The sequence below is a fragment of the Pocillopora damicornis genome, chromosome 8 (genome assembly GCF_964200805.1).
Source record: "Pocillopora damicornis chromosome 8, jaPocDami1.2, whole genome shotgun sequence".
NCBI classification, from domain to species: domain Eukaryota; kingdom Metazoa; phylum Cnidaria; class Anthozoa; order Scleractinia; family Pocilloporidae; genus Pocillopora; species Pocillopora damicornis.
Window position 1 is genome coordinate 11,384,321 of NC_142677.1, and position 27,997 is coordinate 11,412,317.

The 27,997-nt window shown below is 35.4% G+C and overlaps 1 protein-coding gene and 1 long non-coding RNA gene across 2 annotated transcripts; one reads left to right on the forward strand and one right to left on the reverse strand.

Moving 5' to 3' along the window:
- Window positions 1-691: 691 nt before the first annotated feature.
- On the reverse strand, window positions 692-27,959 carry LOC113682499 (chloride channel protein 2). The gene is made up of 26 exons (XM_027199663.2): window positions 27,792-27,959; window positions 25,160-25,313; window positions 17,703-17,831; window positions 16,582-16,707; window positions 15,716-15,801; window positions 14,995-15,042; window positions 14,801-14,878; window positions 14,626-14,704; window positions 14,122-14,247; window positions 13,931-14,015; window positions 13,674-13,781; window positions 12,368-12,452; window positions 11,491-11,646; window positions 10,573-10,642; window positions 10,355-10,465; window positions 9,572-9,669; window positions 8,628-8,737; window positions 8,033-8,166; window positions 7,189-7,345; window positions 6,250-6,316; window positions 5,769-5,829; window positions 5,303-5,358; window positions 4,952-4,996; window positions 4,442-4,546; window positions 4,035-4,121; window positions 692-2,160 (listed from the first exon to the last, which is right to left on the reverse strand). Exons 1-26 carry the CDS (start codon window positions 27,831-27,833, stop codon window positions 1,996-1,998), a joined length of 2,568 nt encoding a protein of 855 aa, XP_027055464.2. The 5' UTR covers window positions 27,834-27,959; the 3' UTR covers window positions 692-1,995.
- On the forward strand, window positions 18,824-22,192 carry LOC149041370 (uncharacterized). The gene is made up of 2 exons (XR_016179406.1): window positions 18,824-18,904; window positions 20,393-22,192. It is a non-coding gene; the product is annotated as an uncharacterized LOC149041370 (long non-coding RNA).
- Window positions 27,960-27,997: the final 38 nt, after the last annotated feature.

Genomic DNA, 27,997 nt, shown 5'->3' on the forward strand with positions numbered 1-27,997 from the left:
AAATCTATTGAATATTAAAAAAAACTGACTTGAAAAAAAATTCAACTCAATGATCAACTGATCCAGTTGCTCGAAGAGTTTGTCGATACTGATACCTAGCCGATGTGAAGTGATAACAAATCTCAGCCCTTTAACGCTTTTGATCCCTGATTAAGAACCTGGGAATAAGTACTCAGGTTGAAAGGAATATTGGGAATAAGTATTCCTGTTGAAAGGAATGAGTTTCCAAGCAGAATAAATTAATAGAACGGTTTGAATTGCGTTTAAGGCTCCGGTTGTTCGAAGCATGGATAACGCTAACCTCTGGATAAATCTCTATCCGGTGGATAACGCAGTACGTTCTGTAAACACTTATCCACTGGATAGCAATTTATCTGTTGGATAGTGTTATCCGGCCTTTACACAACTGGACCCTGGTGAATGGAACCTTTTTTTAAGCGTTGGGGCCATGTTCTTAACGCTGAGAAACCGCACTTTCCACATATTATGGATGAGCTTGCATCATGTAAGGTCCCATTTCCACGTAGAGGGAGGAAACGTTTTGACGTCAGGGAAAAGGGAAGGGAACGTACCTTGAGGGTATTAGGACACGTTCTTGAAGGAAAAGGTTTCGCGTTTTTCAGGCAAGGAAGCCTGTGAATCTGAGAGAAATGTGTATCAAACATACAGGAAACAAAAGTTCCACAATAGAGCCAATAACACGAATGTACACCATTTTATACGAAATTTGCAATATGCAATATACGCTTACACAGTAATGAAGGGTATAGAGTTCTTGTATAATACTGCTTTTGGCTCGATCACTTATGTACAGGTATCAGTATGTTAATACGTATAATGTACACTCCAATAAATGGTTTTAATAAAAACATATGCGAGATCCAAACAATTGTATATCGTCTGGGCAGAACTGTAATCCTCTCTTGACCAAGTACTATTATCTAATTTAATCACAGCTCCAGAACACGTTTGTTTTATTCGCTTTTACGGAATTCCTTTACGTTTGTAAAATTATTTATTACAAAAATATCAAAAATTAATATGAAAGTCCGAAGAAGAGTTTCTTGAAAAAAGAAACATGATCAATGCCTAAAAAATAAGCACTTTCGACCTCACCAAATAATCATACACCTCATTAAATGGCTAATTTTGACAAAATAAAATATAATTCTTTTACACTTGTTTTGATAACGGTAATAATAATAATAATAATAATAATAGTAATCCGCTCATTTCTATCGTATTATTGGGGAAGTATGATAATTTTCTATAATCATAATATTCTCTGGTCGGTATGTATAAAAAGTAATGTCTAATCGATAAATACGAAAAAAAAAACTTCTTGTGGGATCAAAAAAAGATATAGCATATGACATACGGAGGACAGGCTGTCAAATACAAGTCTAAACAGTATTTTACAACAACCAATTAACCAATTCGGCAAGCCCGCAGAACAAACTTTATTTTCCAAGAGCCTTTTCAAGCGAAAGGCGGCACGCGCGAGTCGAACATAAAGAACGAGTAACGCGCGAGACGAATAGATACTCCGAACTCGCGCACGACTTCCCTTTCGCGCTCGTCTGAAAAACACAATAAAAATTGGCGCATGTTCTGCATGCTTACCTTGGCGGGCTTCAACGACCAACGGAACGGTTCATGCATCTCAAAAAATAATGGAATAAAATGCGAAGAAATTCTACATCCTTTTGGGTTTCTTCTTAATAATTATCTTTTTGAAAACGCCATCAACGATTGTTAAGAGATTTCCGTTAAAAAACTTCATATTTTTTCCACCAAATTTGAATTGCAACGAAGCCCACTGAATACTGATCTCCTAGATACTTTTCTCTTCAAGGCCAGATTTCTAAAGCGACGGAGTAGGATCGGAGCCGAAGTCAGAGCCGTAACTAGCGTTTGTCGGACATTCCGTTGATAAAAAAGGCGTAAGCTTCAGGGAAGCTGAGTTGGAATTAGCGGTAAGAACATTTCAATCTTCTACAGCGTAGGATCTGTCTCTCCAGTAGTGACCCTGGGTTCCGGACACCCTTTCAGCATGGTATCCCGAGCACGTGCAGACGTAAAACTACCGCTGCGACCCTCGCCTTCTGCGTCTACGTGTGAAGTATCCAAGAAGCGTTCACCCTCGATTGCCTGGCGAACCTGTTGTTAAAATATATATCACCCATCACAGATATATTTAACTTGTAAGCAGTTACTAAGAGGACAGATAAGTATTCAAAAACAGCTTATATTTCTAGGAAGCTACCAGGAACCGAAATCAAACTTTTGAGAGCTACATAACTCAATTCCCAAGGTTCAGTTTTCTTTTTGGATTTTTTTTTCAAATTTAATACTCTCACCTGTTTATTTATTTAGTGGCAAGCGATTTAAACTTCAAGTGAAGTAGTTCAGCGACCGTGGAAATGAAAACCATTTGGTGCATAAAAATTCTAATGAAACTTTGCGCACACATACATATATCATGCACAGACATCAATCAAGCTGTGGAAAGTAGTTATGGCCTGCAAACCTGTGGGTAATATCACATTTCATTGTTTTTTTAGAGGGCACGGTAACGAATCTTGCAATCTGATTGGTTCTTTACCCGGTCAGTATTTTCCTATCTCTGCCCACGGGCCACGGTAACGCTTTCGTGAGTCACCGAGTACATCCCAACTCATTTCGTTGTCATTTTTCATAAATATACCTCGTTCTCCGGCTGGGCAGTATTTTTAAGCAAACACGTCGGTCACTACCTCAAGCCGATAAATAACTTATGAATCCTTCCTTTTCTCTCTATAAAATCACTTTGGTTGACAGAAAAATATTGGTTTCAGAATGAATTTGTATAAACAATAGTGTCATTACGTTGGTTGACAAGCGGCCTAAAAACCGTCTGCAATTAATTTTAATCGTTCACAAAAAGTACTCAGAAAGTTGAAACGTGAGGTATTTGGTTACAATTAAACTGAACGATGGAACTTTCATTCATTTAATATCTGAATTTTCTCGAGCAATTTGTTCATAGTAAAAAAAAAGCGAGCGAAGTTTTAATTTAAGTTCTACAACAAATATACGCTCCTGGTGAGTCTTTCCAATTCCGCTCAATTTGGACATTTGTACCTTAAATTGCACAACAGAAATTGAAGGAATTGATAAATGGCTGCATTAAATTCCCTTGTGTCTCGTTGGAGTGTGCCGTTCGAATTTAGTTTTTGTGAAGGAAAGATCAGAGTTAAACACACCATTACAGCAAACAAACGAGCAAACTCTCACAACTTCAAAATAAAAAATTGAATTTACTCACAATTACTTTCCTCGCCGTTTACTTAATGAACAGAGGTAAATCTTCGTACATGAATGAATGGTCGATGAGAGTAAATAATACTTTCCGTTAGATCATTAACTGATTTTTAAGAAAACATTGTCGTGACAGTCCTTGCCAAACTAGTTCTGTTGGTTTTCAAATGTTCCTACGCTTTTTTTTTCTTGCGCGCTCTCTAATTGACAGGTGTCATATTGTGACAGATACTTGTAAAAATAATGTTTCAAAGTTTCTTTGGAAGCCTTTTAAATCACCTTTATCGTTACGGAAATGAAAATGTTTCGCTGAGGCATCTCTCTTAAATTTGCATCACCTCTATTTTAACAACCATTTACTCACTCAAAAATTGTTCAGTTTATGGAAGATCTTGCCGTATTTACGGCCATAAGTCATTCGGGTTCTTTCGGAAAGAATTTCGTCAAGTTTAAAAACAATAAATATGTTATTTACCGGCTAAGGGTCGGTCCGTATGGTGAAAAACTGTGACCTCGGTCTTAAAAATGCTGCCCTCGGCCTACGGCCTCGGGCAGTATTTTCAAGACCTCGGTTACAGTTTTTCACCATACGGACCTCCCAGCCGGCAAATAACATATATGTATGAAAATTTGAAGGAAAGCTTCGACACAATTTCCTTCTTAACTCACACAGTGATCACTTCTTAACGCAATTTCAGGTTTTTCATTTGGTCTGTTCGTTTCTTTTATCTCACCTCCTTCAGAGCGACCACGCCCACCAGTCGTCCCAAAGTGGTCACATAGGCATGCGATAAGTTAAGTAGCGCGAAAAGCTTGTGAACCTAATAAATTTAAAAGATCAACATCAGGGAGGGCTCAGTGAGATCGAAGTTGAGTGAAGAAACTACTGGTAATGCAACTGAAAGTTTCGTAATAGACGAGAAGTGATAATTAAAATAACATATGTTCGTTACAAAACACATAAGGATAGATAAATAATATGCTGTTAAAGCAAAAGAGAACATTTCTCTGTCGCGTCCAATTTCTGAATACACACCACCTTCAAATAAGCGCCCTGCTCGAACATGCGCCGTACTTGAGGCGTGAAAAATCTAATGAGCGCCACGGCGCTTATTTGAGCAAATATGGTGTTTCTCAATACCTTTAACAGCGACGTCCTTTCAACTAACTGAAAAGGGGCTGGATCAATCTGACAGTTACTGTAGTCAATAGGTCTCTGCAAGAGTTCTTTTTCCCACTGAAGTTGCTGCACAGTAATAATAATAATAATAATAACAAAAAAATAATAATAATTATAATAAAAACAACAAAGTTAGTAGGTGTGAGTTAAATATAACTCACCACCCATTTAATTGAATATTTGCCGTCAAGACACAATAATCACAATTCATGTTCAAATTTAACAATAAATCCAGGTTTATCTTGGCAAAAGTCTTCAGCCATGATTCACCTTCGCAATTAGTCTCTTTGTACAACATCAATATCTTTTCCAAGTGAAGTGAAAGAAAATAAGAAGAAACTTAGCAGCGAGTGAGTGTTACCTCACCAAAACATACTCAAATTCTCTCAACCAATTCAGAAGGAAATGTATGGTTGCTGGAAGGGAAAAATAGAAATCGGATATTGACAAAGTAAGGCCTTACTGACTCACCTGATCCACAGTTGGACTGTCTTTATCAGGTGCATCTGAGGTTTTCTACACGTAAAAAAAAAAACCAACAAACAAACAAACAGTCAAATCCTTTCTTGTGTCACACATAGGATTCAAATGGCGACTCAGTCTCTATAGTTTCCCACTCTTTGAACTCTCAGTGGCTCCTTCAGACATTTTACTTGTTCTGATTGGACGTTCTTTTGCACTTAAACCACACCATTCAATTCAACATTTTAACAAAGGTTCGCAAGGAGTTTGGTATAAATATAGAATCAAAAGTATATAAACTGCCAAGGGAATCGTATTAAAACGAATAAAATACAAAGTAATACGGTTTTATCTTCCTACCTCAGCTTCATTAAGAGCTGACCCACTACCGAAGAGTTTGTGAAGTCTTGTAGGAACTAACAGGAAAAAAAATGAATAAAAGGGCGTAAGTTTCTAAAGAAAGTGTGGTGTTGCATCGGTGGGAGAGTATAACAGGGTATTTTGGTATCGTTAATTGAGTTGATAACGTGAATAGGCCACCGTAAAGAGTTTCAAAGCTGACGTTTCGAGCGTTAGCCCTTCGCCGGAGCGAAAACAAGCAGCTGTTGGTTGTATCGATACATCTTTAATAGCTAGCTTATCAAATCCTCAAAACCCTTCCCACGAAGCAAAACTTTTTCTTTTGTATTATTATTATTATTATTATTATTCTTAATACTAATAAAATTTAAATCTGATTCTATAAGCTTAAAGATTAGATAGCATACTGCTTTATTAAAGGTTCACCATTCAAGAAGTTAACTTTGCGTAACATAGCCAATACTACCTGGAATTTTCTCCAGCAAAGACTTTCCAGTTGATGATTTTTGAGGTTGACTATCCTGTCTCTAGATTAAAAAAAAAGAACAAATCGGCTAAATAAAAAGGTGTGAAAAGCCTTTTATTCTTCAATTTGAATGCTTTCCCCATAGTGAAGTAAAGTATTTGAATTTGCCAGTTCAATTACTTATTACACATTCCAGTGCACATTCATTTCTGTGCAATATGCAAGCTATACAATGTGCTATTAGGGGAACGCATTGATACTTGAAAAAATTGTTATTGATTCTTTACTAAATGTAGAACTCATTTTGCCACTGGGACACTGCATTTCATTGTCACTCATTGCCGCTATGAGATGTAAATATCTCCTTCAATTAATTAGTCCAATAGGTATATACTAAGGAACTATTTCCTACAATACCACTACCTCCCTCTCTCGTAAAACGTTTCTCCTGTAACCAATATCAAATAGTTATATTTCATACTTTTAACGTTATTTCAGCTGCCACCTCCAGTTGAGCTGCTGATGATTGGGTATTGCGGCTCTGATCACTGAGGAGAAATAAGAATGATATAAGCAACATCAGGCGGAACAAAACAAAGCTATTTATAACTCGATCAGCTTTTCAATACACACGAAGAGCTAAAATCAATAAAAAACATGAAAAAATGCTGAGTTCAATAGGTTGCAATTTTGAGTGAAATTAAGTAACTATAAAGCCACTAGTACTTCATATCCATGCATATCATGTGCTACACCAATAAATAAGCAATTTGTTACTTCACAATTATGTTCTAATTTCTAGTAATTTTTTGGTATACTCCACCACAATTGTTGTCTGGTCTCATTATACCATATGCTATCTCACATGATCGGACCACACTACTGCTGCAAAGCATATTGGGTGATGAGAAAAAAAACAATGGTTGTGAAGAAGACTAATAATTCAGCTTCCACTTTTTTAAAAAAAATCTTGCATAAAATGAGACAATAATTATGAAATCTGTTGATTATAGGAGTGCACATGGCATTGAAAAGTCATGGATACATTGTGTGGCCACATTTTGTTCCCTCACTTGATGAAACATGATAATAATAAATTGGTTGTATTTACATGAAAAAGTTTGCTTAGATACCTGATTGCTAACTTAATTCTCGTTTAAAGAAAGTTGGGTACTAGCTCTAGACGAGTTGGTGGCTAAATACCAGAGTACAGTGTCTAGAGTCTGAACTACAGATGGAGTGCACATAGTCAGAATTTCATGAAATATTTCCTGGGAAGTTGATTGGAAATCATTTATACTACAGGATGGAGAAAGGTGCTGAGAGCAAAATGAAAAACACAAAACAAGCTAAGGTCCCTCTCCACTCCTGAACCTCTCTACTCAAATACAGAGCTAGATATTAAGATTTTAAGACATACTCAGATTGTAACTGTGGAGGATCTGGTGTTTCTGGCCTCGCACATAATGCATCTTCACTCTCTGCATTACTGCTGGACTGGTATAGTTTTTGCATGTGCAGATTTAAAAGAGATTGCAGCTGAGGTCGCTGAATGGAGCCAAGAAGGATCATTGAATCTAATAATCAGATCAAAAGCACCAGTCAATTGAAGCTTATAGAGCAATCTATAGTCTCTCTATTGTACCCATTTAAGGCCAGCCTACCGATAAACATAGATTATTTTTTCATTAAGGACTATTCAGGCCTGAAACCTTAAATGCATATTTTCAAGTAACATCACCTTCCCCCAACCATCTCATGAAGTCCCAAGAGCATTCCCACTTATTAGAACAATGTGCTGGCATTGAAAGACAATTAATAGATTTGGTACTCTGCTATATTTTTAGTCAACCACAACATATCTTTATGCTCCACTAGGTCATAAGTAACCTATGCTTGGGTTTCAGTCTATTCCAAACTTGCAGAATACCTATGACCTAATTTCCATGACCTTCTCCAAGACTTTTTTTGATATTTGCAAAAACATAAAACTGAAAATGTTTCATTCCACGTTATAAGTAAGGTATGTGAAAATGAGCATTAGGTAGATCAGGTATTCCTTGCTTTTTGGCCTACATAATTAACTATCCTGATTTGTACAGTAAACTTTATGATTTTCCATGATCCACATTCAAATTCTAAGACTTTCAATGACTTCAGGATGAAACTACAAACTTCTGCAAGTTCTCATAATATTCATAATGTGGATAATGTGGGTAAACCCTACATGTACATGGGCAAACTTTGCTATACTTTAGTATCACCTTCTGAATCCACTAATGGATAAGAGCGGTGATGTGACTTATCCAGTAATTCTTTGAGGTCAGCATATTTTGAATGAAAGGAGATGTAAAAAAGATTGGTCTTCATTATGTCAGCAACAAGTAAGTTGTACACCCTGTTTAAGAAAGACAATTGAAGTTAAAGACAGATTTTCAAAAAACTTGTTTTTAGTGATCAAAAATAGTTGCTCATGGCAATTAATTGACAAACTATTTCGTTAACAAACAATAACTACTTTCCTTGGTTAGTTATTGGCAGGTAAAATAATGGAAGCAAAAAAAGTAGAAATTCCTGAAATCAAAATTGTGTTAATACCACTATCCTCTTTCTAACAAGAGTAAAACAATCTTGGTGACCTCAATCATTAATCACTGAGTAGTAATCAATGTTCAATTTCTGTAAATTTTAAAAATTTCTCCAAAGAAGATTTCTAGCCACTTTACACTGAATTTTCTTGCAAGCCTACAGAAAAAAAGACTCAGTAATATGATTGTTCACGTTAACATAAAGCAGTGTTTTGGTTCTAAATTTGTCATTAAAGTATCTAATTATATGAATAAAAATTAATGTACATACTGAGTTTTTGTCAAGTCAGGCAGGTATGGCAACCTCTTGATTTGAATAATGCTGTCATAAAACGATGGCTGTAACCACTGTGCAATAGCATTAGCAATCAAAACAGCAATCTACAGAATAACAAAATAATGTAAGCTATACATAGGCTTTACCATTGACAATCCACAAACTTGGAATGTATTTAGGGTTCAAAAACTTTTGGAAGTTGTGATCATAATGGTAGTGACAGAGGTGATGCCATGAGCTTGTTAAATTTTAGGACGAGGGATTACTCTAAAATAGCATTACAACTTCCAGTGTTCTCCTTTATTCCATTTTTATTCTATTTGGTTAAGGGAGATAGCACAGCACGCCAATCTTGTCATGTGACCTTTTCAGTGCATTTGAGAGGGGTCATAGGGGTTCTGCCAACAAGTAGCTGGTGTACTAGTTTGCTATATGTATTGTTGTGACATGCCTATCACATTGCCTAATGTTAACACTGGAGTACCAGTAGGTTGGGTCTCTTGCTTTGTGAAAGCTGAGTGGTATGGTGTAAAAAATAATTCTGCATATGCGTAGCAACCAGTATCCTACTAACAAATTCGAAGTTTTACATATAACTAACCCTTTAACTCCTAGAAGTGATAAACATGTAACTTCTCCCTATAGTGTCTATATACATTATCCAGCAAACAGGTAGTGAGATTACTCAAACTAATATCAGGTACAAGATATTATCTTGATTGAACACCAAATTCTTGTAACCAATTTACATTGAAATGCGTAACAGTTAAAGGAGAGAATTAATTAACAATCGGATCTTGGGAGTTAAAGGATTAACTACTGAAGAGGTAGGGGAAATTACAATGCATTGTTATCATAACTATCAACCAGACATATAATATACAAAATTTAGTTGTAATTGGGCAAATTAAGAGCAATACAAATATAGCACAACATACCATAACAGGAAGGATATGGGTGATTTGTCCTGTGAGTTCAAACACAATCACAGATGTAGATATTGTGTGAGTAACGGCTGCTGACATAGCTGCTGCTCCTGTTTCACCATCACAAAAAAAATTTGTGTTACCTGATAAAAGGCTACCACAGCACAATGTTGATAGCCACCAAAGGAAACTCTAATATGATTTTACTTACTTTGAAAAAAATAATAATTTGTACCAAAAAAAAAAACCAAAAAGAATAGACTCTTTCCATTTCTTTCCATTTGTTGATTTCATTTGGTGTAAGTCAAGACTGTAATGCAACAGTGTTTTGTAATGTGTAATGTAAGGAGAACATACAGATTAATTTCAAGTTAATTTCATTCTTTTGCTGAAAGTGTGCAGGAGAATGTATCTGTTACCTGAGTGTAGTTGTACATACTACTGAAACTGAAAAGTCAAACAGACATTTAACATGCCTCAACCTGTACTTTCCTATGCTGTGAGCATGAAATATCTTATTTTCAATTTTAAATCATAAGTCAAGCCTTTAAAACAGTTATGACACTGTGATGTTTTATGAGTAAATAGGTCAAAATAAAAATAAACAGGGGAGAACTTTAAAGTAGGAAATCTGCAGAGTAGTTGTTTAATTCAAAGTTGAATTGGAAGTTGGCTTTTGTGCTGGGAGAAAACCCTTGTGGCAAGGAAGAGAATCAAGAGCTCATTCCACTGTACTATCCTTAGTCCTCGAATTCACTACAGCTAGCTGGCTTTGCACTGTGTTCATCTCCTTACCAACAACAGCATATCCCCCTGGAACCACAGGTGAAACTGCATCCCCAGAGTTCACACCATTAGGAAACCACGTCGCCATGGCTTCTCCCACAAGCCGGCCAAATGCTGCACCTATAGAAATTCAGTCAAGAAGATAGAGTAATCATGAAAGGGGTTTTGATTCCATTGAATTAAATAAGTAACGAAGAGAACTACTGGAAAGTGTTATTTTGACATACCTATTAAAAATACAGGAAAGAAGACGCCAGCAGGAAAGGGCAATGAAACTGATACAGCTGTCATAATGAACTGAATTAAAATAAAAAATACATCAATACATAAAATACATAAAGTACATCATTGCTTAACTTGAGTTACTGCATACAAATTTTGTATGCAGTAACTCAAGTTAAGCAATGATCCTTGCAGGCTGCTTCAATTTAAGCAGTTGTAGAAAAAATTCAGGCTTTGAGGGGATTCAACTCTTGCCCCCCAGATGCTAGTTGGGGCAATTACCAGCTAAGCTATGAAGCCACATACTAGGATGGGAGTGAGGCAAATTTTTAGAGGTTCTCCTATTCCACTGAGGAATCTAATCACAATTTTAGATGATCACAACTTTAAATGAAAAAAAAATTATTTAGAATAAAATTCATATCTTTTTAAAGGACACTTAAACAAGGAATGCTCCCTTGATGTGATTCTGTTGGAACAGAATCTGGTACTGGCAGACAGTTTGCAGTGGAAACCATAAACACCAAAAATACTTAATATGAAATGTTATTGTGCTCTAAGGGAAAAGCCCATCACCCATCAGAAAACTGAAGTGCAACCAGCAATCATTATCAATGGTAATAAATGTGTGGTTTTTGAAGTTTGTCCTCATGTTCTGAACTTTATTTTGATTACTCAGTAAACAATTGATCTGTCAGAATCAAATCCAAGTATTCTAGTTTCTCACGTTTCACAATACATGAGACATTGCTGCTAAAAAAAATCAGCCTTCTTTTGAATTTCAAAACCAAGGGACAAAAATTTGTATTGTGAATTTTTGACAATTAAAAATAAAGAATCCCGTGAGAGCTGCAATAAAAACAACATATTTTTTGATACCCAACAACTTCACATGACAACTCTTTTCTAACAATTACACATACCTTCAGGACAATAAATATAACCAAGGTGACATAGATATTAGTGTTGGCTCCATCCCAGTGCTTTAAGACATTTAGACTAGCTTGATCATCAGAATCTCGTGCTTCAGACCATGTGATGTTTATGAAGAGTTCATCTATTGCTTGCTTTTGAGTCAGCTATCAAGAGAACAACAATTTAAGTCAGTGTTTTGCAAACCTTTAAAGTCCCTGTACATACAGATATCCAGCATTGAGGAAGGCCTTATTGCCTGACATCTAGCTTGTTGACAACCTCAAGTACCTAAAGCATATTTTGCATTACTGAAGTTGATAGCAATGAGATTTCAGAACAGTTTGCTTTTCCTGTATTTAACATTGTTTCTGATTACAATAAAAAACACTGGACAAATGTGAAACTCAACTTTGTTTGAAAGAGTCTTGACCAAAAAAAACTTTGCACAACAACATGTCGATTTAATACTTGATCAAAACTGTGACAAAATTCTTGAACTAAATTAGTCATCACAAGCACAATTTGAACAGTAATAAGACAGTGCACACATCATGCTTGCAGTAATTGTCATGTCTGTATAAGTGGACAGAATGCGTCATGTGCAGAGGCTGTTGTCTTGCATTTTGCTAAGTTAACTGTTGGTTTTTTTATGAAAACATATATTAACCAATGTCTAGTTTCTTTCTCAAATTTTGTCATAGTCTTGATTAAGTGGTAACAGGACTTCATGTCATCCAATTTTGTCTCTAATCATACTATTGTCAGTGTGATTAACTAATTGGATTCCCACTTTGCGGTCATCTGATTTTGTCAACCACCTGTATGATTACAGACTGAATTGGACTCCACTCCATCCTATTATCAATTTAAATACACTAGCTCCACCTCTCCAGCCATGAATTGTCCAAGTCCTTTGGGAAAAGTGATTGTTGCAATGATAAAGACAACAACTGCTGGATATACAAAGCGGCTGCAACAAAAATATTGTATATCAAATATCTGCTTTGGTATCTCTTAATTTCTGTAGGTAATTCCCTTTATTGTTATAGCCTATTTCTGCTGCACACAATCTTCATACCTGGTTAGAATGCACACTTAAAACAAATGGTAGCTTTTACTTTAGCTGGAGGCTTGTAAGTGATGTAAATTGTGACTTTCTAGTAAAAGGGTAACACTTCCTCTTTTTATTTCAAAATCTTGATCTAGTTGAACCACATTTTTTAACGCGGAGAGATTTTCAGCAAAATGTAAGGCCAATTTAAGGCTTTGTCATGAAAATGAAATAACATGCTTATAGTAGGTCTAATTACTAATGCCAGAATTAAATCTATTTTGGCAAAGAGGAACATGATCAGGTGGTTATCAAAAACCATTTTTTAAATAAAAACAAGTAATCATTTGGATGGCTATAGACTGCCAGTGTATGGTTATATATTAAGTTAAATAAAAAAGGGGTGGTAATTTCCTGTCCAGATTTCAGTTAAATTGGCCTGATCGACAAGAAAAGAATCAGACATAATTTTAATTTGCCACCCATACCACAGAAACAAGAAGTGATCCCTCTCTTAAATGGCATTTTAATCATTTCCTCAACAAGCAACAAATTCAAGTGTAACTAAAAGATATTTGATAGCAATCTTTGACAAGTTCTGGAATATCTTGAGTTAGCAAATATATTTAATGTAATTAATTTATAACACCAATCAAACTTCTTAAAAATTCAACATCAGAGTGATGGTGATCAACAATTAGTACCACAATTCTTCCATCCCAAGGCTGAACAAAAATTAAATTTTCCTATTCAATATTAATACATTTTGAAGCAGAAAAGTGATGAGAAATAACAAAAAAAATGAACACGAGGACATTGTTTGATTTTAATACCTGATGCAGAGAGGAGAATTGATGTCCAATCCTTTGACCCCTTAGAGTGACAAGCATCAAAATTTTTCTTAACAATATCACCCCTGAATCAATCATTAAGGTCACAAGGATAGTGGTCAAAATAATCACCAACTGAAGAGCTGTTGATCATTGGACAAATTCTCCTTGTCAGCATCTTAGGAAATGTATAGAGAATGGTATGGAGACTATGCAATCCATAATGATTTAAGGGTGCAAAAGGTTAGATATTGGGAGAGAAAGAGCTATCCACACTAAAATACTCAAGACATGCAGATAGAAAACTTACTTTCTAGCAAGAAATTTTGCCACCTTGGTGTGTTTGTGAGTTCTGTGAAGGTCGACAAGTTTTCTGTGTGTGAAGACAAACAAGGCTCCTCCAAAGCCACAAAACAACCTAAAAAGGAAAAGTTTTTGCAGCTTTGTTACAATGTTAAATCAATGAATACATTATGTGTTGCAGTCTATATGTTCAGTAATAAATCACAGATGACTATAAAATGTGGTAAGAAAAAAGATATAAAAGTACATAACTGATGTTCTTACCCTATTGATGCAAATGCAATGAACTCTTCCACATCAAATGGAAAGTCCAGCCTAAAATTAGTCTTGAAGAGAGCAGTGACAGTTTCTAGTGAAGAAAGAGGTCAGAGTTTTAATGTGTTCAGGTGTTCAAGGCAAAAAGAAGTTGTTTCTATCAACAGCAACTTGTATGTGGTTGCTCAAAATGGTCATACCTTCTTCTTTATCAAATACAGCTAGTAGACGGAACATAAGAGCTCCACAGACAGCAGCAAAAAAACCACGCCAATAATTTCGAACAGCAAAGTAAGTAGCAGTAACCTCAATACTGAATAGTACCCCTAGAAAGAAAGAGCAAAATTCAATTCAAAGAAAACTAACCAGAAATAAATTAACAGTTATTCATTGAGAAACTTCACTACCAGGTTTTTTAATTTTTTGATAGAATAAAACCACACATTGGGTAAAATGGGTGATTCAGGCCCTATGGATGCTACAGTAGATATATTTGAAAACAACATCTCACAAGGAGAATGCAACAAAATGTTCCTGTTCACTTTAAAAAATAGACAAAATAATATTTTCCAGTCACACTGCAACCATTATTAGACACAGCTGCAGAAACCCTTAAATGCATCCCAGTACATGCAAGAGAAGAGATTTAAGACAAAACTGGTGCTATATATTAAACAATACATGAATAAGTAGTCAATGTGTACCTCCAATGGGAGAACCAAAACAGCTTGAAACACCAACAGCACATGCTGCCGCTAACATCTCTGTATTTCTGGACTCATTCTACAAATTAAGTAACACCATTTTCCTTCGATAAACCACACTTTCAGCATTGAAATATTGCCTTCTGGCCAATACTGGAGAAAACAAAAACCTTACCGTGTATATGCCTTTAAATGATGCCACAAATTTTCCCATAGATCGTGCCACCATACTTGCTATGTGTACAAAAGGACCCTGTTGATAAAAAAGTGAAAAGCAAACATTTTTAAGCAACAAGCTCCACAACCAGACAAGAAATCAATTTCTTATCTCTCCCTTCCTTCAGCTCATCACAGAAAACCAACACTCACTTCTTTTCCAATGGGAATACTACTTCCAAGAGCAGTAAGAAGACCAACCTAGACCAAAAAGACAAGAGACAAATGAAAGTGTATTATTCTGAATCATGCACACCAGGTCATGTGATAATTTAGTTGTGACAAGGCAAAATAGCAACTTTTCACAACTATCTTCTTAAGCATAATAACTAGTCCTAAAGAAGCTACATTCCAGCTTGCATGATTTTAATAAATAAGCCTAGCTTCATTATAAAATTTTAATCTGCCAGCTATTTCAAAAATTTTTTTTCCCAGATTTTTGTGAATTAGTTCAGAATCAATACTATGTTGTGATGTATTTTAACCCTTAAATACACCCTAAAATAAGTCAGCATATTCTACATAATATATACTGTTCTCTATACATTCCTCAAGATGCTGACAGGGAGAATTTGTTTTTTAATCAAGAGCTTCCTCAGTTTGTGACCATTTCCTTCCTTCTCCTGACCTTAATGTGTGATTCATGGCTGAAGTAATGAAATAGGAAATTAGATGCTAATCAATCTTAGCGTTCAATTAGGATTAATCTCTTTCAGCTCTATTGGATAGTTTTGAAGGGTACACACAAATGGCCTTCTGAAAAGTTTTACAAGGCCCTTTTACGTATACAATAGTCCTGACAGAAATAAACAAAAGTGACAAATAGACATCAAACTATCAGGTTATAAATAAGTAAACCTGTCCATTAACATACCACTTTTGCAATCAATGTTCTTAGTGACAAGTAACGTTTCAAAACTGTTCCCCTTAAAATAACCTTCATCTCAGGAATGCCTGAACCTACAGAGACACAAGGGTATAAAAAAATTGATAAATATTAAATGTTTCTGCCAAAAAATCAAGAGTTGATAAATAACTATACTTTATTAACTAATAATACTAATTTTATAGTTACTGTATTGACATTCTGCAATGAATCAAATTGATCTACAGTCAAATTATGATTTATTTGATAAACATATTATGGTATATTACATGTGTAAGTGTTCAGATTCCTTGGCAGGGAACACATGACCCACTGAAGTTAAGCTTGAAAAATTAACTTTCGCCTGAAAGTGTGTAGCTTAAACAAAGCTGTGGTTTGGTTAGGCAAGTATACAGTGAATGAACTAAAACAATAACAAAATTTTCAATCAAAAGCAAGTCAAATAACACTTACTCTTGAAAATGCACTTTGGAGAATGCCAATCATTTCACAGCTCAAACATGTTCACACAGTTATTAAAACAAGGTCTAATTTAGGCTGTGATTTTTGCCAATCAATGGACTACAAAAGTTCCTCATAGGTGGGGTTTTTGAAGTAATTAGACATTTCTTTTATAGATTCCCTTTTGACAGTTCCAGAAAAAATGTTTGAGCGATCTTTTCTGCTTGATCTAAGATTCTTTAGAGTAAAGTTTGGATTAATAGGGGTTAAACTTTGCTATAATAACCAGCCCTTAATGTTAATTATAAACAAATTGACTACATATATATCTAAGTTGAAAATCACTTCAAGTTACATGTTAAAGTACAACTAAGTTAACTAGTATGATTGGTTTACAGAGTTTAAGAACATACCTATGGCATGAGGAGAAACTAGATGAGTAAATCCAACAGAAAAGGTAACTAGGCATAGTGGAAAAGATGTCCACACAATATACTGAAGAAAGGTGTTGTTTGGTAAATTGTAAAGCCAAATATGAGCTGCAAAGTTAGAGCATCAAATGAATGAATATTGATTCATAATTACAATATACTACCACAAGATTTCAGAGACATTTACAGACCATGAAGAAAGGGAGTGTGTAAGTTTCTATGCCAGACCCTTTTGCTTCATTTATTAATGGTCATACCCAGTCTCCCATCTTATCTCTTCTCTGAAGACCAACCTCTTTAACACTATCCTTTATCTGTACCCTTCTCCTCTCATTTCTCACTTATTCCAACCTTGTGCCCCTGGAATCACTTTGCTGGCCCTCAACCTTTACCTCTACATCTCATCTCTTACCTCTCACCTACAGCACTTCAACCTGCCCTGTCACCTTCCCACCTCTTCTGCTATCTTTCACCCTAGGTCTCACTCTTTAATCCTATCCCTAATCCCTATCCCTTACACTGCAGCCCCATCACTGATACCTACCCCTTCATCTGCTATCTCCAGCCCTTATCCCAAGCCTATTAACTCCAACTCAACCAGCTTATCCCTCGCCCTCTTTTCTCACCTAGCACCCTTACACCTTAATCTTTATTACTGGCTCTGACTTTTCATCTATATCCACTCACTGCTCAGCCCCACCCCTTATCAAAAGCTTTCATCTTTCATCCCTCCTCTACAATACTGTACTCCCCAAACCTGACTGACCCCATCCTTTACTACATAGCCCCCTTACCCTTTTTTTTTTTACCTCCTATCTCACGCTCCTCATCTCTAACCTGTTAAGTCTATCAATAGTTTGATTATTTGCTCACAACTTACAACACATGTTAATCAATAATCACATCACTTACATACATTTCACAACATTAATATTCATAGTTCACATACAGTCATGCAATTGTGGCAATCTTTTCCCATGATGGACGCATCCTTAAAGATACAACACTACATAACCCCTGTTTTAAAAACCTGCTCTCTAGAGAGCCAAAACAAAAAAAAAACAAAATACACAAAAGATAAAAATTAATGTATCTCAACACACCTGTCTGGCACTTATCAATGGCTAAGTCCAACACAAAGCTTATTAGTGCCATGACAATTCCAAGGACCAGAAGAAACACCCAGTCACTTCCCAAACGACTCCAGCAAGGTCGCAACCTCTCAACAAACCCTGCAAAAACATAAAACCATTTTTAACAAAACAATCAGTTTGGGGAAGTGGCTAATCCCTGTACAACCTAACATTAGTATGCATATTCTCTATATGGTATGTAATACTCTACAGTAAACTGTCCTTTTGCTTGCAAGTCATTTTGTCTTTGAGTTGTTTGTGCAGAATCTTTTCAACAGGATTTTTGTATATCACACATGCAATTTGCATAATACAAAACCTGGGAATGCATGTCTTGTGTGTAAAATGGGAATTTTATTCATTAACTTCAAGTCAAAAAGCATACAGTCTCTAATCAAAATTTTCTACAATGCATTTTATTCTTTAAGGTAAACAGCATCTGCCCAATTTCATCAAAAGTATTTGTGAATATTTTTACCAGCAAGAAATAAACTAGAAAGTTTATAATTCAAGTCTTTGACAAATAATTTAAAGGTATTTTTTGAACCCTGGAAATAAACTTTCACTAACCATAAGTGTTTACTTTAACTTTAATATAACCTTCGTGGCGCTGTATTGTTAAGTAGAAGAGCAAGGCTGATTTCACTGAGCTTCCAAAGGTTCTTGTGCAAGATCAATTCGAAAATAATTTTCAAACATACTAACTGTAATTATTGACAGAAGTTATAATTCTTTACAAAGTAGTAAAATGAAAGTGTGAATTTCATTTAGCCTGTGCCATGGCCTTGCTAAGGGGAGATGACTTGAAGAACAGACCAGTGAAAAATGGCAAAGATAGCATTTTTTTTAAATAAAGAACAACAATGAGCCTTGCAGTTTTTCAAATTTAAAATAATTTATTTTCTTTATCCTCTTTCTGTTTGGCATATTTTGCTTCTTCAAACCACACTGAACGTTTTTCAGTATTTTTCTCGCTTACATCAGGGTTTCACGTTTCGACCAATCACAATGCGTATTTTTAGATATGACGAGAGCATAAGAAGATCAAAATCTACATGACCTTTTTATGAAACAAGTTCGTACGTGAACAGGTCTTGAAAATCGCCTAGCCGACGCTTTGAGTTTTTAGCTGGTTTCTCTCCACAAGCATGGCTGCCACCTCTGATGCTGAAGTAAGTGAAAGTGGACGACAAACAAAATAATTCTGCAGACGAAAATGCAAGCCGGGTTTCTGTGATTATTTTGAAGGTCGCTATCACCACACCTACGACTGGGATTTTCAAAGTTCTCTTTCATCGACAGTTGTATCGTTCTTACTAGTTAGTTGCCTTTCGCTGATTCAGTCATTTCAAGAATTAGTAACATGTAAAGTAAATTTTATCAATTTTCATTTAAAACGAATGCCTGAAATAGGACATAAAGCTGTGAATACTGTGATCAGACACACCGACAATGCACAATCGATCGACAATGTACTTTCCACTACGATGAGTTCAGAATTTTTCGTAACTGCACGGTTTTATCACGGTTTCAGTCGATTTTCTTGCAACCGATCGTGTTAAAATGCCTCTTATTTGCATAGAAGCATACACCTTGAATCAGCTTTCAGCGAATTCCCGTCGCCTATACTTGTTCGGATCAAAATGGCAACGAAATCAATCCATGTCACGCGAGTTGTGTTCATGCGGTGGAATATCTACAGTGTTCACGGAGACAATTCAACATTTCCCGTAAAGCCTCTCGAATGATATAAAAATGGCAACTCGTAAATACTTCGAAACGTTTCAATCGAGGGCATTTTCGGGCGCGGGTTGTTGTTAATCCTCAGCGACTTAGCCTCTCTTTCGAGATGTATACAACTGGAATGGACTGTGGGCCAAGGAATAGACTCAACCTTTTAGCTTTTTCGTCAAGTTTTCCGTTTTCTACCGAAAGAGAATCACTGCTTCGAGCAAAGACAGAATACCCTGTCACTTTGGTCCACCTCATTTACATGTGTTGGGAGGCTTTGAAGAACAAGGCATAACACAGTAGACGCTTTTCTCAATCAATAACATGCAATTGAGTGGCAGAGTATTCTGCAGTTTAGCCTGCTTTCAAATTTATGACCATTTGTGACTCATTTTTCGACTCATATGAGATAAACTAGGCATAACGTTACAAAATTTGACAGGGCAGTAAAACCTACTTAGCAGGTCTGCATGCCTCAAATTATAAATAAACTTACTCCACAAGTGTTTGAAGTGAACTTGATATTTATGCCTTGAGGGCACTTATGCATAGAGTATATAGTTAGGGAAACCAAGGGAAATTCTGAGTAGAAGCTAATTGACTCATCCTAGTTTCTGTAGTTTTAAAGGACTACAGATGTTCTGCTATTCCCCCAGAATAGGAAATAGGATGCTAGGTTATCACATGTAACACCCCCCCCCCCCCCTACAAAAAAAAAATGTTTGGACTGCCCATGAAGTTTATTGCTCCCATTTACATTTCAAGATGGAGAGGCTCTGACAGCACAGGGTGTTTTGGATGATGTACGCAAGGCCAAAATCTAAACCTCTCAAGTCAGGAGTCACAAACACCAACCATTATCCTACCACATGTCCAATGAAAAAAAGACACTTACATTAATATTCCATATTCTTTTGCCTTTCACTCAGAGACAAGAAGATTTTAAAGATGAAGATGCCAAGGAAGAATCAAAAGGAATATGTGGACCAGACATGTGGTACTCCCCAAAAGGAAAATCTATCCCTTGTGCTATTCTTATCATCATCTTGTGGATAGTATTTCTTCCCTTTGTTATTATATTTGGATTTTCTGTGCTCCTCTGGCTTTGCCTTTCAAAATGCTATACATATTTCTTCATGGCAGGTCTTCAGAGTTCAAGAAATGTTGAAGGACCAAATTAATGTGTAACAGAATACTGTACACACTTATATTGCACAAATATAATCCAACCTTAGCTGGTGACTCTCTCCAATTAGCAACCATCTTGCAGAACATTAAAAAAAAAATTCTGCTTAATGATGTAGAAAATATCAGAAACATATAACTGTTCAAATACTGTTATCTCATTATGGTCACCGGTTTACTGGCAATACATCTCCCAGGCAATACATGATATCGTTTTTCTTTTCACAATCAACTGTCAGTTCAACAGTATTGACTCATGCTCGGTGAACATCTATGGAAAGATCAAGACGAGATGGCAACAGAGCAGTTAAACTTTCACTCTTAGTTACATTTCTTAGGACTGACTTTTTGAACTTTATGTAAAATATGCTGTCATTTCAGTTCATTACTGCCCAACTGAGATGTATCAGGTTCTTTTAAATATAAACATTAAATAAGGAGAATGTACTAGACTCTATATTACTGTAAGAAAGTATGTATAAAAGAGAATTATATGATAAATCGAAGAGGGGGCTTTAATAGATGTGACATGACACCACATCACAAATTTGTTTTTAACTATTTCACATTATTCTTATTATAAGCACAGCTAACATTCACACACATAGAGGAAGAGATAATTTAAAAGCATTTATCATCCATGCACCAGTTGTTTGGAGGGTGGATAAATTTCTTTCTGGTGGATGACACAGTTCTGTTTGCTTTGTTAACACTCATCTGCTGGATGGCAATTTATCTGTCAGCTGGTGATGTCCTCCCTTTGAACAACCAGGGCCCAGAGATTTTAGTTTTTTAGAGATATAGAAAATTTGTTACACAAAAAAATTATTAACATCGTTTTGCCTTGTACAAGCTATTTGTCTTAAGTTAATGTCTTGATATGGATTTACACACAGAGATAGTTCTTTTAAAGTAAAGTCACAAAAATTCCTGCTTTCTCTCATTCATTCACATAAATTTTGCACTCTTGTAAAGCTATGTTCACAGTGATTTCCTGTTTACTTAATTTCATGGTTTTTCACTTCATTACAACATTTGACGAATAAAAGCATTGCAAAATGTAATGTAACAAGGTACATGTACCCACATTCCCAACTGTGCATTCAGAGCAAGAAGCATTTAATCGTGCATATAAGAGCATCAAGAATCCTTAGGAAATAATTTAACTTTTTTCCTTAAGATCAGACATAGGGTGAATCAGCTGAATCAAAAAATACCTTTCAGCAGTGAAATAACTGGAAAAGGAACATAGAATTTCCTTCTATGTTATTACCAATTTAAAACCATTTAAAGAACGTGTAGCAAGTAAGATTTATTTTTTTGGTGGGTGGGTTGAGATGTGACACTGTGTACCTAATGTTTTCACTATTGTAGCAGAAAAAGAGCATAACTTTCAAAAGAATGAAAGTATTGCATGTACTCCACCTTACAAGAAAGAAAAAAAAAACCTGATTTATCTGAACTCACCCAGATATTTTGTGATCTGTTGTTTCTATTGTCTAACTACTTCTAAGCGTAAATAAAATGCATCTGTGCCATGCGTACTGTTGGCTCTGCAGCTATTGTTTGGTCTTGTTACACAATGCCATCTATTCCCCATTGTAGAGAGAGAGAGAGCATCGCATGACAAGACCAAATAACGGTTTTGAAAGGGACTACATTTACTACTGTTCCTCTAACAGAGAGAAAATCAACATTATTTGTCTACTGTTAGTTGCCTAAAAAATATATTTCCACATAATTTTACCTTGAAAAACAAACTGAAACTCTATTGTATCTCAATCAGAACCCAAGCAAAGGCTAATTGTGATCTCAAATGAGTGAAGAAAAGGATAATATTTCAAAGAAGGTTTCTTGTTTGGTCGTTAATTTGCAGGTTGTTTACAAGGAATTGACATGTGATTGGGTTAAGTCCAAGGTAGCTAAAAGCTGATTTTGTTCATAGAAAAAGTCAAAACCCTGGAGAATTGTGTGGAAAATTCACTATCAGTAGTATAAAGTTTGATATGAAATTTTTCAGTGGTGTTGGATGATGCATTTAGAATATCATAAAATGCAGGTTGTTTACAAGGAAATTGCATGTGATGAAGGGAAGTCTATTAAGGCAAAATGGAATTTGATTGGTAGAGTACAATTTAAGCACATGAAAAATTGCCTTAATTTGACATGTAGTGCAATGATTGGCTATGTTCTGATTAGACTTTGGATGTTTTTTCATAGTACGCAATCGCATGCAAGTTTTTTGGTGTGTGCATTGTGAGAAAAGGAGTGGAAAAACACACCTTAACTTAAAAATGATACAAAAATAAATGCACACCTTTCATATCTTGTTAAATCTTGACTTCACTTGATAAGGCTCTTGCAAAGGCCCCAATCATAATGCTTATCAAATGAGCCCAAATTTTTGGTTAATGTCATTGTGCACAGCCCTCTGATTCCATGACATAATTTAAAAGAAACCAATACCCAAATGCTGTGATTGGTGCACGATATCTGAATGCTGTGATATGACTGGTGCCAGACTCAAACCCTACCTTAATGCAGCAATCTGACTGGTGCAAGCAACATACCACTCTACATGCTAACAAAGAGTAATTTTTTTTTAAAATGAAAAAAAAAAAAAAAAAAACCTCAAAAGGCAGTGTGATTCTACCCCTTGATTCCTTTGACACAATGCATCAATTTTCTTGTTTCTCCAGGAACTTGTACCACTTATGGTCCATTAATCTATTTTGACCATACATTTGTAAAATGACATAAAGGCTAAGAAAAATTAAGGTTAGTAACACCTATCCTCTCCCTCTTCATAGAATAATGCCATTCATTTCCCCGGCAATAAAAAAAAAACATGATTTAAACTGCAATGTATAATAAATTATTGCACTGTAGAATCTTTGATAAATTAACTGAGAGAATAATAAATGACAACATAGAAACTATTGTTTTGAAGAGAAAAACATATTTTCACTGATAAATTGAAGTCATAATTCAGTTTGTTGAACTCTTTAACTCTGGCAATTGATTAACAAGTAACTTCTCCCTTTAACATCTCAACATGATACAGCAAACAGGTAATGAGAATACTCAAAATTGTTGGGTAATTGTGATCTTGATTCAACAACAAATTCTTATAAATAATTTTTGATGAAATGCGTCGCAGTTAAGGGGAGAATTAACAATCAGATCTTGGGAATTAAAGAGTTAAGTATTTTCTATCATCTCAATTTTGTGTTTTGTAGTTTCCTTAGATGTAATGGTGTTTTCATCATAGAAAGAGGAAGGAAAACATTTTATATACACTTTAGCTGACCATGACACATTTGGAAATTAAAGGGTCAACCCTCTAATTGGTAATTTCCCCCTAGCTGCTACACATTACCTTGTAAATAAGTTACAAAAATTTGGTGTTAGATCCAGGTAACAATTTGTTCCTTAATGTTGGTATCTTTGTAGGGATATTTTGGGCAAAAGTTACAAGTTGATCACTTGAGGGAGTTAAAGGGTTAACAATACTCTATCAAAAGCTCTCTTTATTCACTAAAGTTGAGACACAACTGCCCCTAGAACAGGTTCAGAGCAATTGAGCTACAATTTAAAAAAAATTTTTAAAAATAACAGAATGAAGAACAGTTTAAGGTTTGATATCTATTTTGTTGCTTCTATCAAAGAGAGTTCATTTAACTGCCTGGTAAATAAAGATGCAAAACATTTCAGCATGTCCATTGGCTGAGAGAGTGTTAATTAATTCCACATGGAGTGGAAAGTTCAAATTTAATAATGAAAGTTGAAAGTACAGGCAGAAAGGTAAATATCAACAATGGATTAACTGATTCTAAGTGTAATTTAAAATAAATAGGCACTTTCAAAGACTATGTATATCCCAATGCATCTATGCTCCAAACCATAAAAGGGGGAAAGTTTCTAAAGAAAAGTTCTAAAAGAACAAGATTGTTTGGTATTATCAAGTGAGTTGATAATGTAAATTGGAAGCCATTAAGAATTTCACAGCTGATGTTTTGAGCATTACCCCTTTCAATGGGTAATGGGGGTGCTGAAACTAGTTTTGTTGGTCTTCACTCAAAGTTGGATGTCTAAGCAAATGTTATAACACAATTTGTCCAGTAATAGGGGCACAAACCTGAACAACCACTCTCCTAGACTCATACTAAACTGTGATTGCACTCAAGTGACAAAAATTTCTTTAAAGTCTGTTAAGAAGTTGCTGTAATTTGATGGACAAATTAGGCAAAAAGTTGCTGCAACCTCGTTGGTTGTAGAGTATCCAAAACCTTATTTTATGAATTAAATGCAATCATCACACAAACTCAGCCCAACTTGTTGGGAGAACAAAAAAATTTGTTTTCAAAGATATAGACAAAAATTCACTTCATCATAGCATGAGACTGGCTTGTCAAGTATTGCTGTAAATCAGCATGTCACATACATGTTCTATCCTTCAAGCTTGAACATTATTTCCAAAATATAATTGTTTCAGCTTCAAGTTTACTCACTTTTCACTGATCCAAGCCACGAACTGTCATAAGTTCTAAAGTCATCGTCTGCTTCTTGTTGTTCTCCTCTCCTTTGCTGCTGTTCTCTTCGTAGCCGTGCACCTTGTTCTTGAGCATATTTCTGAAGTTGTGTGGTCGTAAAACGACCATACATCTAGATATTGAGAATAACAAACAGTGAGTAAATATGACAGAATATGCTTTAAAAGAACAGCAACACAATCTGTGCATCTTGAAAATTGTTGCACAAATTGTTTGCAATCCCACTTAACCCCTTAACTCCCAGAAGTGATCAACATGTAACTTCTACCTATAATATTCTTACATTATCCAGTAAACAGGTGATGAGAATATTCAAACTTATCAGGTAGATGTTGTTAACTTGATCTAACACCAAAATCTCATAACTAATTTACAAGTAAATGTGTAGCAGATAGAGGGGAGAATTAACAATCAGACCTTGGGAGTTAAAGGGTTAATCCTCTCCATCCTTATCTATCCTTGATCCTTCTTCACACACTATTATCTCTATTAACTTCCAGAAGTGATTAACATATGAATTCTCCCTGTAATCTTCATATATAATCCAGCAAACAGGTAATGAGAAATACACAAACACATCAGGTAGAAGTTGTCAGCTTGATCTAACACCAAATAATTGTAACTTCATGTAATTTACAAGAATATGTGTCAATTCACTGAATTTCCACAAAATACTTCATGCAAACCTAATGTTGGTTTGATGATTGTTTAGAAAAGCAAAGTAATTACCATGGATTTTGAAGGACAAATCTTCAAAGCCATATAACTGCTAGATAAAAAATATTTTCTTATACCTAGCTATTTTACAATGTAAACTCCATTTTTTTACAAAGCATAGTCAGCTAGACTATGGCATGTCATTCTTCAGTAAGATCAACATCTGTTTTGGAGAAACAAGATGATAGACTGGTCTGCAGAATATGGCACAAAAGTCCTTTTCTGAATGCTTGTTTGCTTAGATTTAAAATGAAGCTGTGTCTAAATACATGGCAGCCACTCACAGTCTAAATGGACTAAATGCCCTGAGGTCATAAATTTTCACAGAATTTCCATAGACTGCAGGGCATTTAATCCATTTGAAACAGTATCCAACACTCAGAAATATTGACAGTATCCCCACAAAATACCTCATGCAAAGCTAATGAGAATGTTTGATGTTTGTGTAGAAATGCCAAGCACTTCCAAAAATTACCATGGTTTTTTTAGTGGACAAATATTCCAAGTTTGTGGATGCCATATATCACTAGATCAAAAATGTTTTTTCATTTAACATCCATTTTATGGAAAGTAAAAGCACAGAAAGATTTGTTGTCTTAAATCCTGCAGTAACTTTTGGAATCGCTTGACATTCTAAACAAACATTGATGCTCTTAAGAAATTTGAAAGAACCTTTTAGTGGAAATTCTGTAAAAATTTCTGACTGCCAGACATTTTGCCATAGCTGACTGCTTTAAGACACAGGGTAAAAATTGCATGGCATGCAAAAGATCTTGTCAAGATCTATCATTGTTTACTGTCTAGTTGGCAGCCCTGCATTAGCGAGACAAAATACAATTCTTACCAAGAAGATCATTTGAAAGGAATGCTAATGTAAATTCATTATCTTATGGCATCTCTCATTCACAAAAAATACAATATTTTGGTTCTTAAACTGGAATGACATGTAGTGATATGTGATGGTCATTGAGCGACCTTTAATGTTATCATACTCTGCTCTACGACTGAGAAATAGGGTGGTAAATGTATCTGATGACATGTTTTTACACCTCTTATATTAGAAAATAACACTGCGAACGACCAACACATTTGAACACATGTGATTCCTCAGGTGAACGAATCAAAATCACAGCTGATTAAACGTGACAGATATTTTTTTATGGGAAAATTGCCAGCTGTTTGACTTGATCCTCTTCTCATATATACCGATAGTGAAAGAAATAATTGTACAAGCAGCTCACTTAATAAAATCAACACGTCATAAAATAAGGATTGATTTCCTAACGATCTTAACTCGACAGTTTACGAAGGATCGTTGACAATATCAAGAAAAAATGAATAACTTTAACATTAGAATTAATATCATTGATCTTGCGAAAAGAAAGTGATGTTTATATTTTCAAAGTTGTATAAACATCCAAGCTTGAGCATTAGCCTAAATCTCTTCATAGTCACTTTTAAAAAACATAACAGTTGTAGATATATTTCGCAGGGGCTTAAAGGTAATCATAACTCTGAGTCGATGTATGCTTGAATAAAAATGATTCCTGTTGAGAAGTGAGAAACACTGAAAACGATATCTTTCCTTTCGGATAACATTGTAACCAACGAGGGCAAAATGCTTTGAATGTGTTAAAACATATATCTGTTTGTGTCTGATGCTCAATGGTTTAATTTTCCTTCAAGAATAAATCACAGCGAGTAACAATATTAAAAATTACAATCACGAAAGCGTAAGTTACACGTAGCAATGCTCATTCAAGTTACGATGGTGAAATACTTTGCCGCAGCAGATCCACACACCATTCGCGTCTGGATACAAAGTTGTTCACAATGTGAGTGAATTCATTACGGGTAGAGCAATACTACTTACCAGAGTTTGCTCAAAGCCATACGAGTCCTCTTCTTCCATCATCTTGCTTAAAGGCCACGGAAAGTCGGTTAAAATAGCGAAAAAACAAACCACGTTACACTATGTGACTACATCTTCCGCTCTAGTGAGTCGCGTCCACATCTGAATTGGAATTGGCAGCAACCGCTTACCTCTATAATGCTGTCATTCGAGTTTGTCACGCAGCC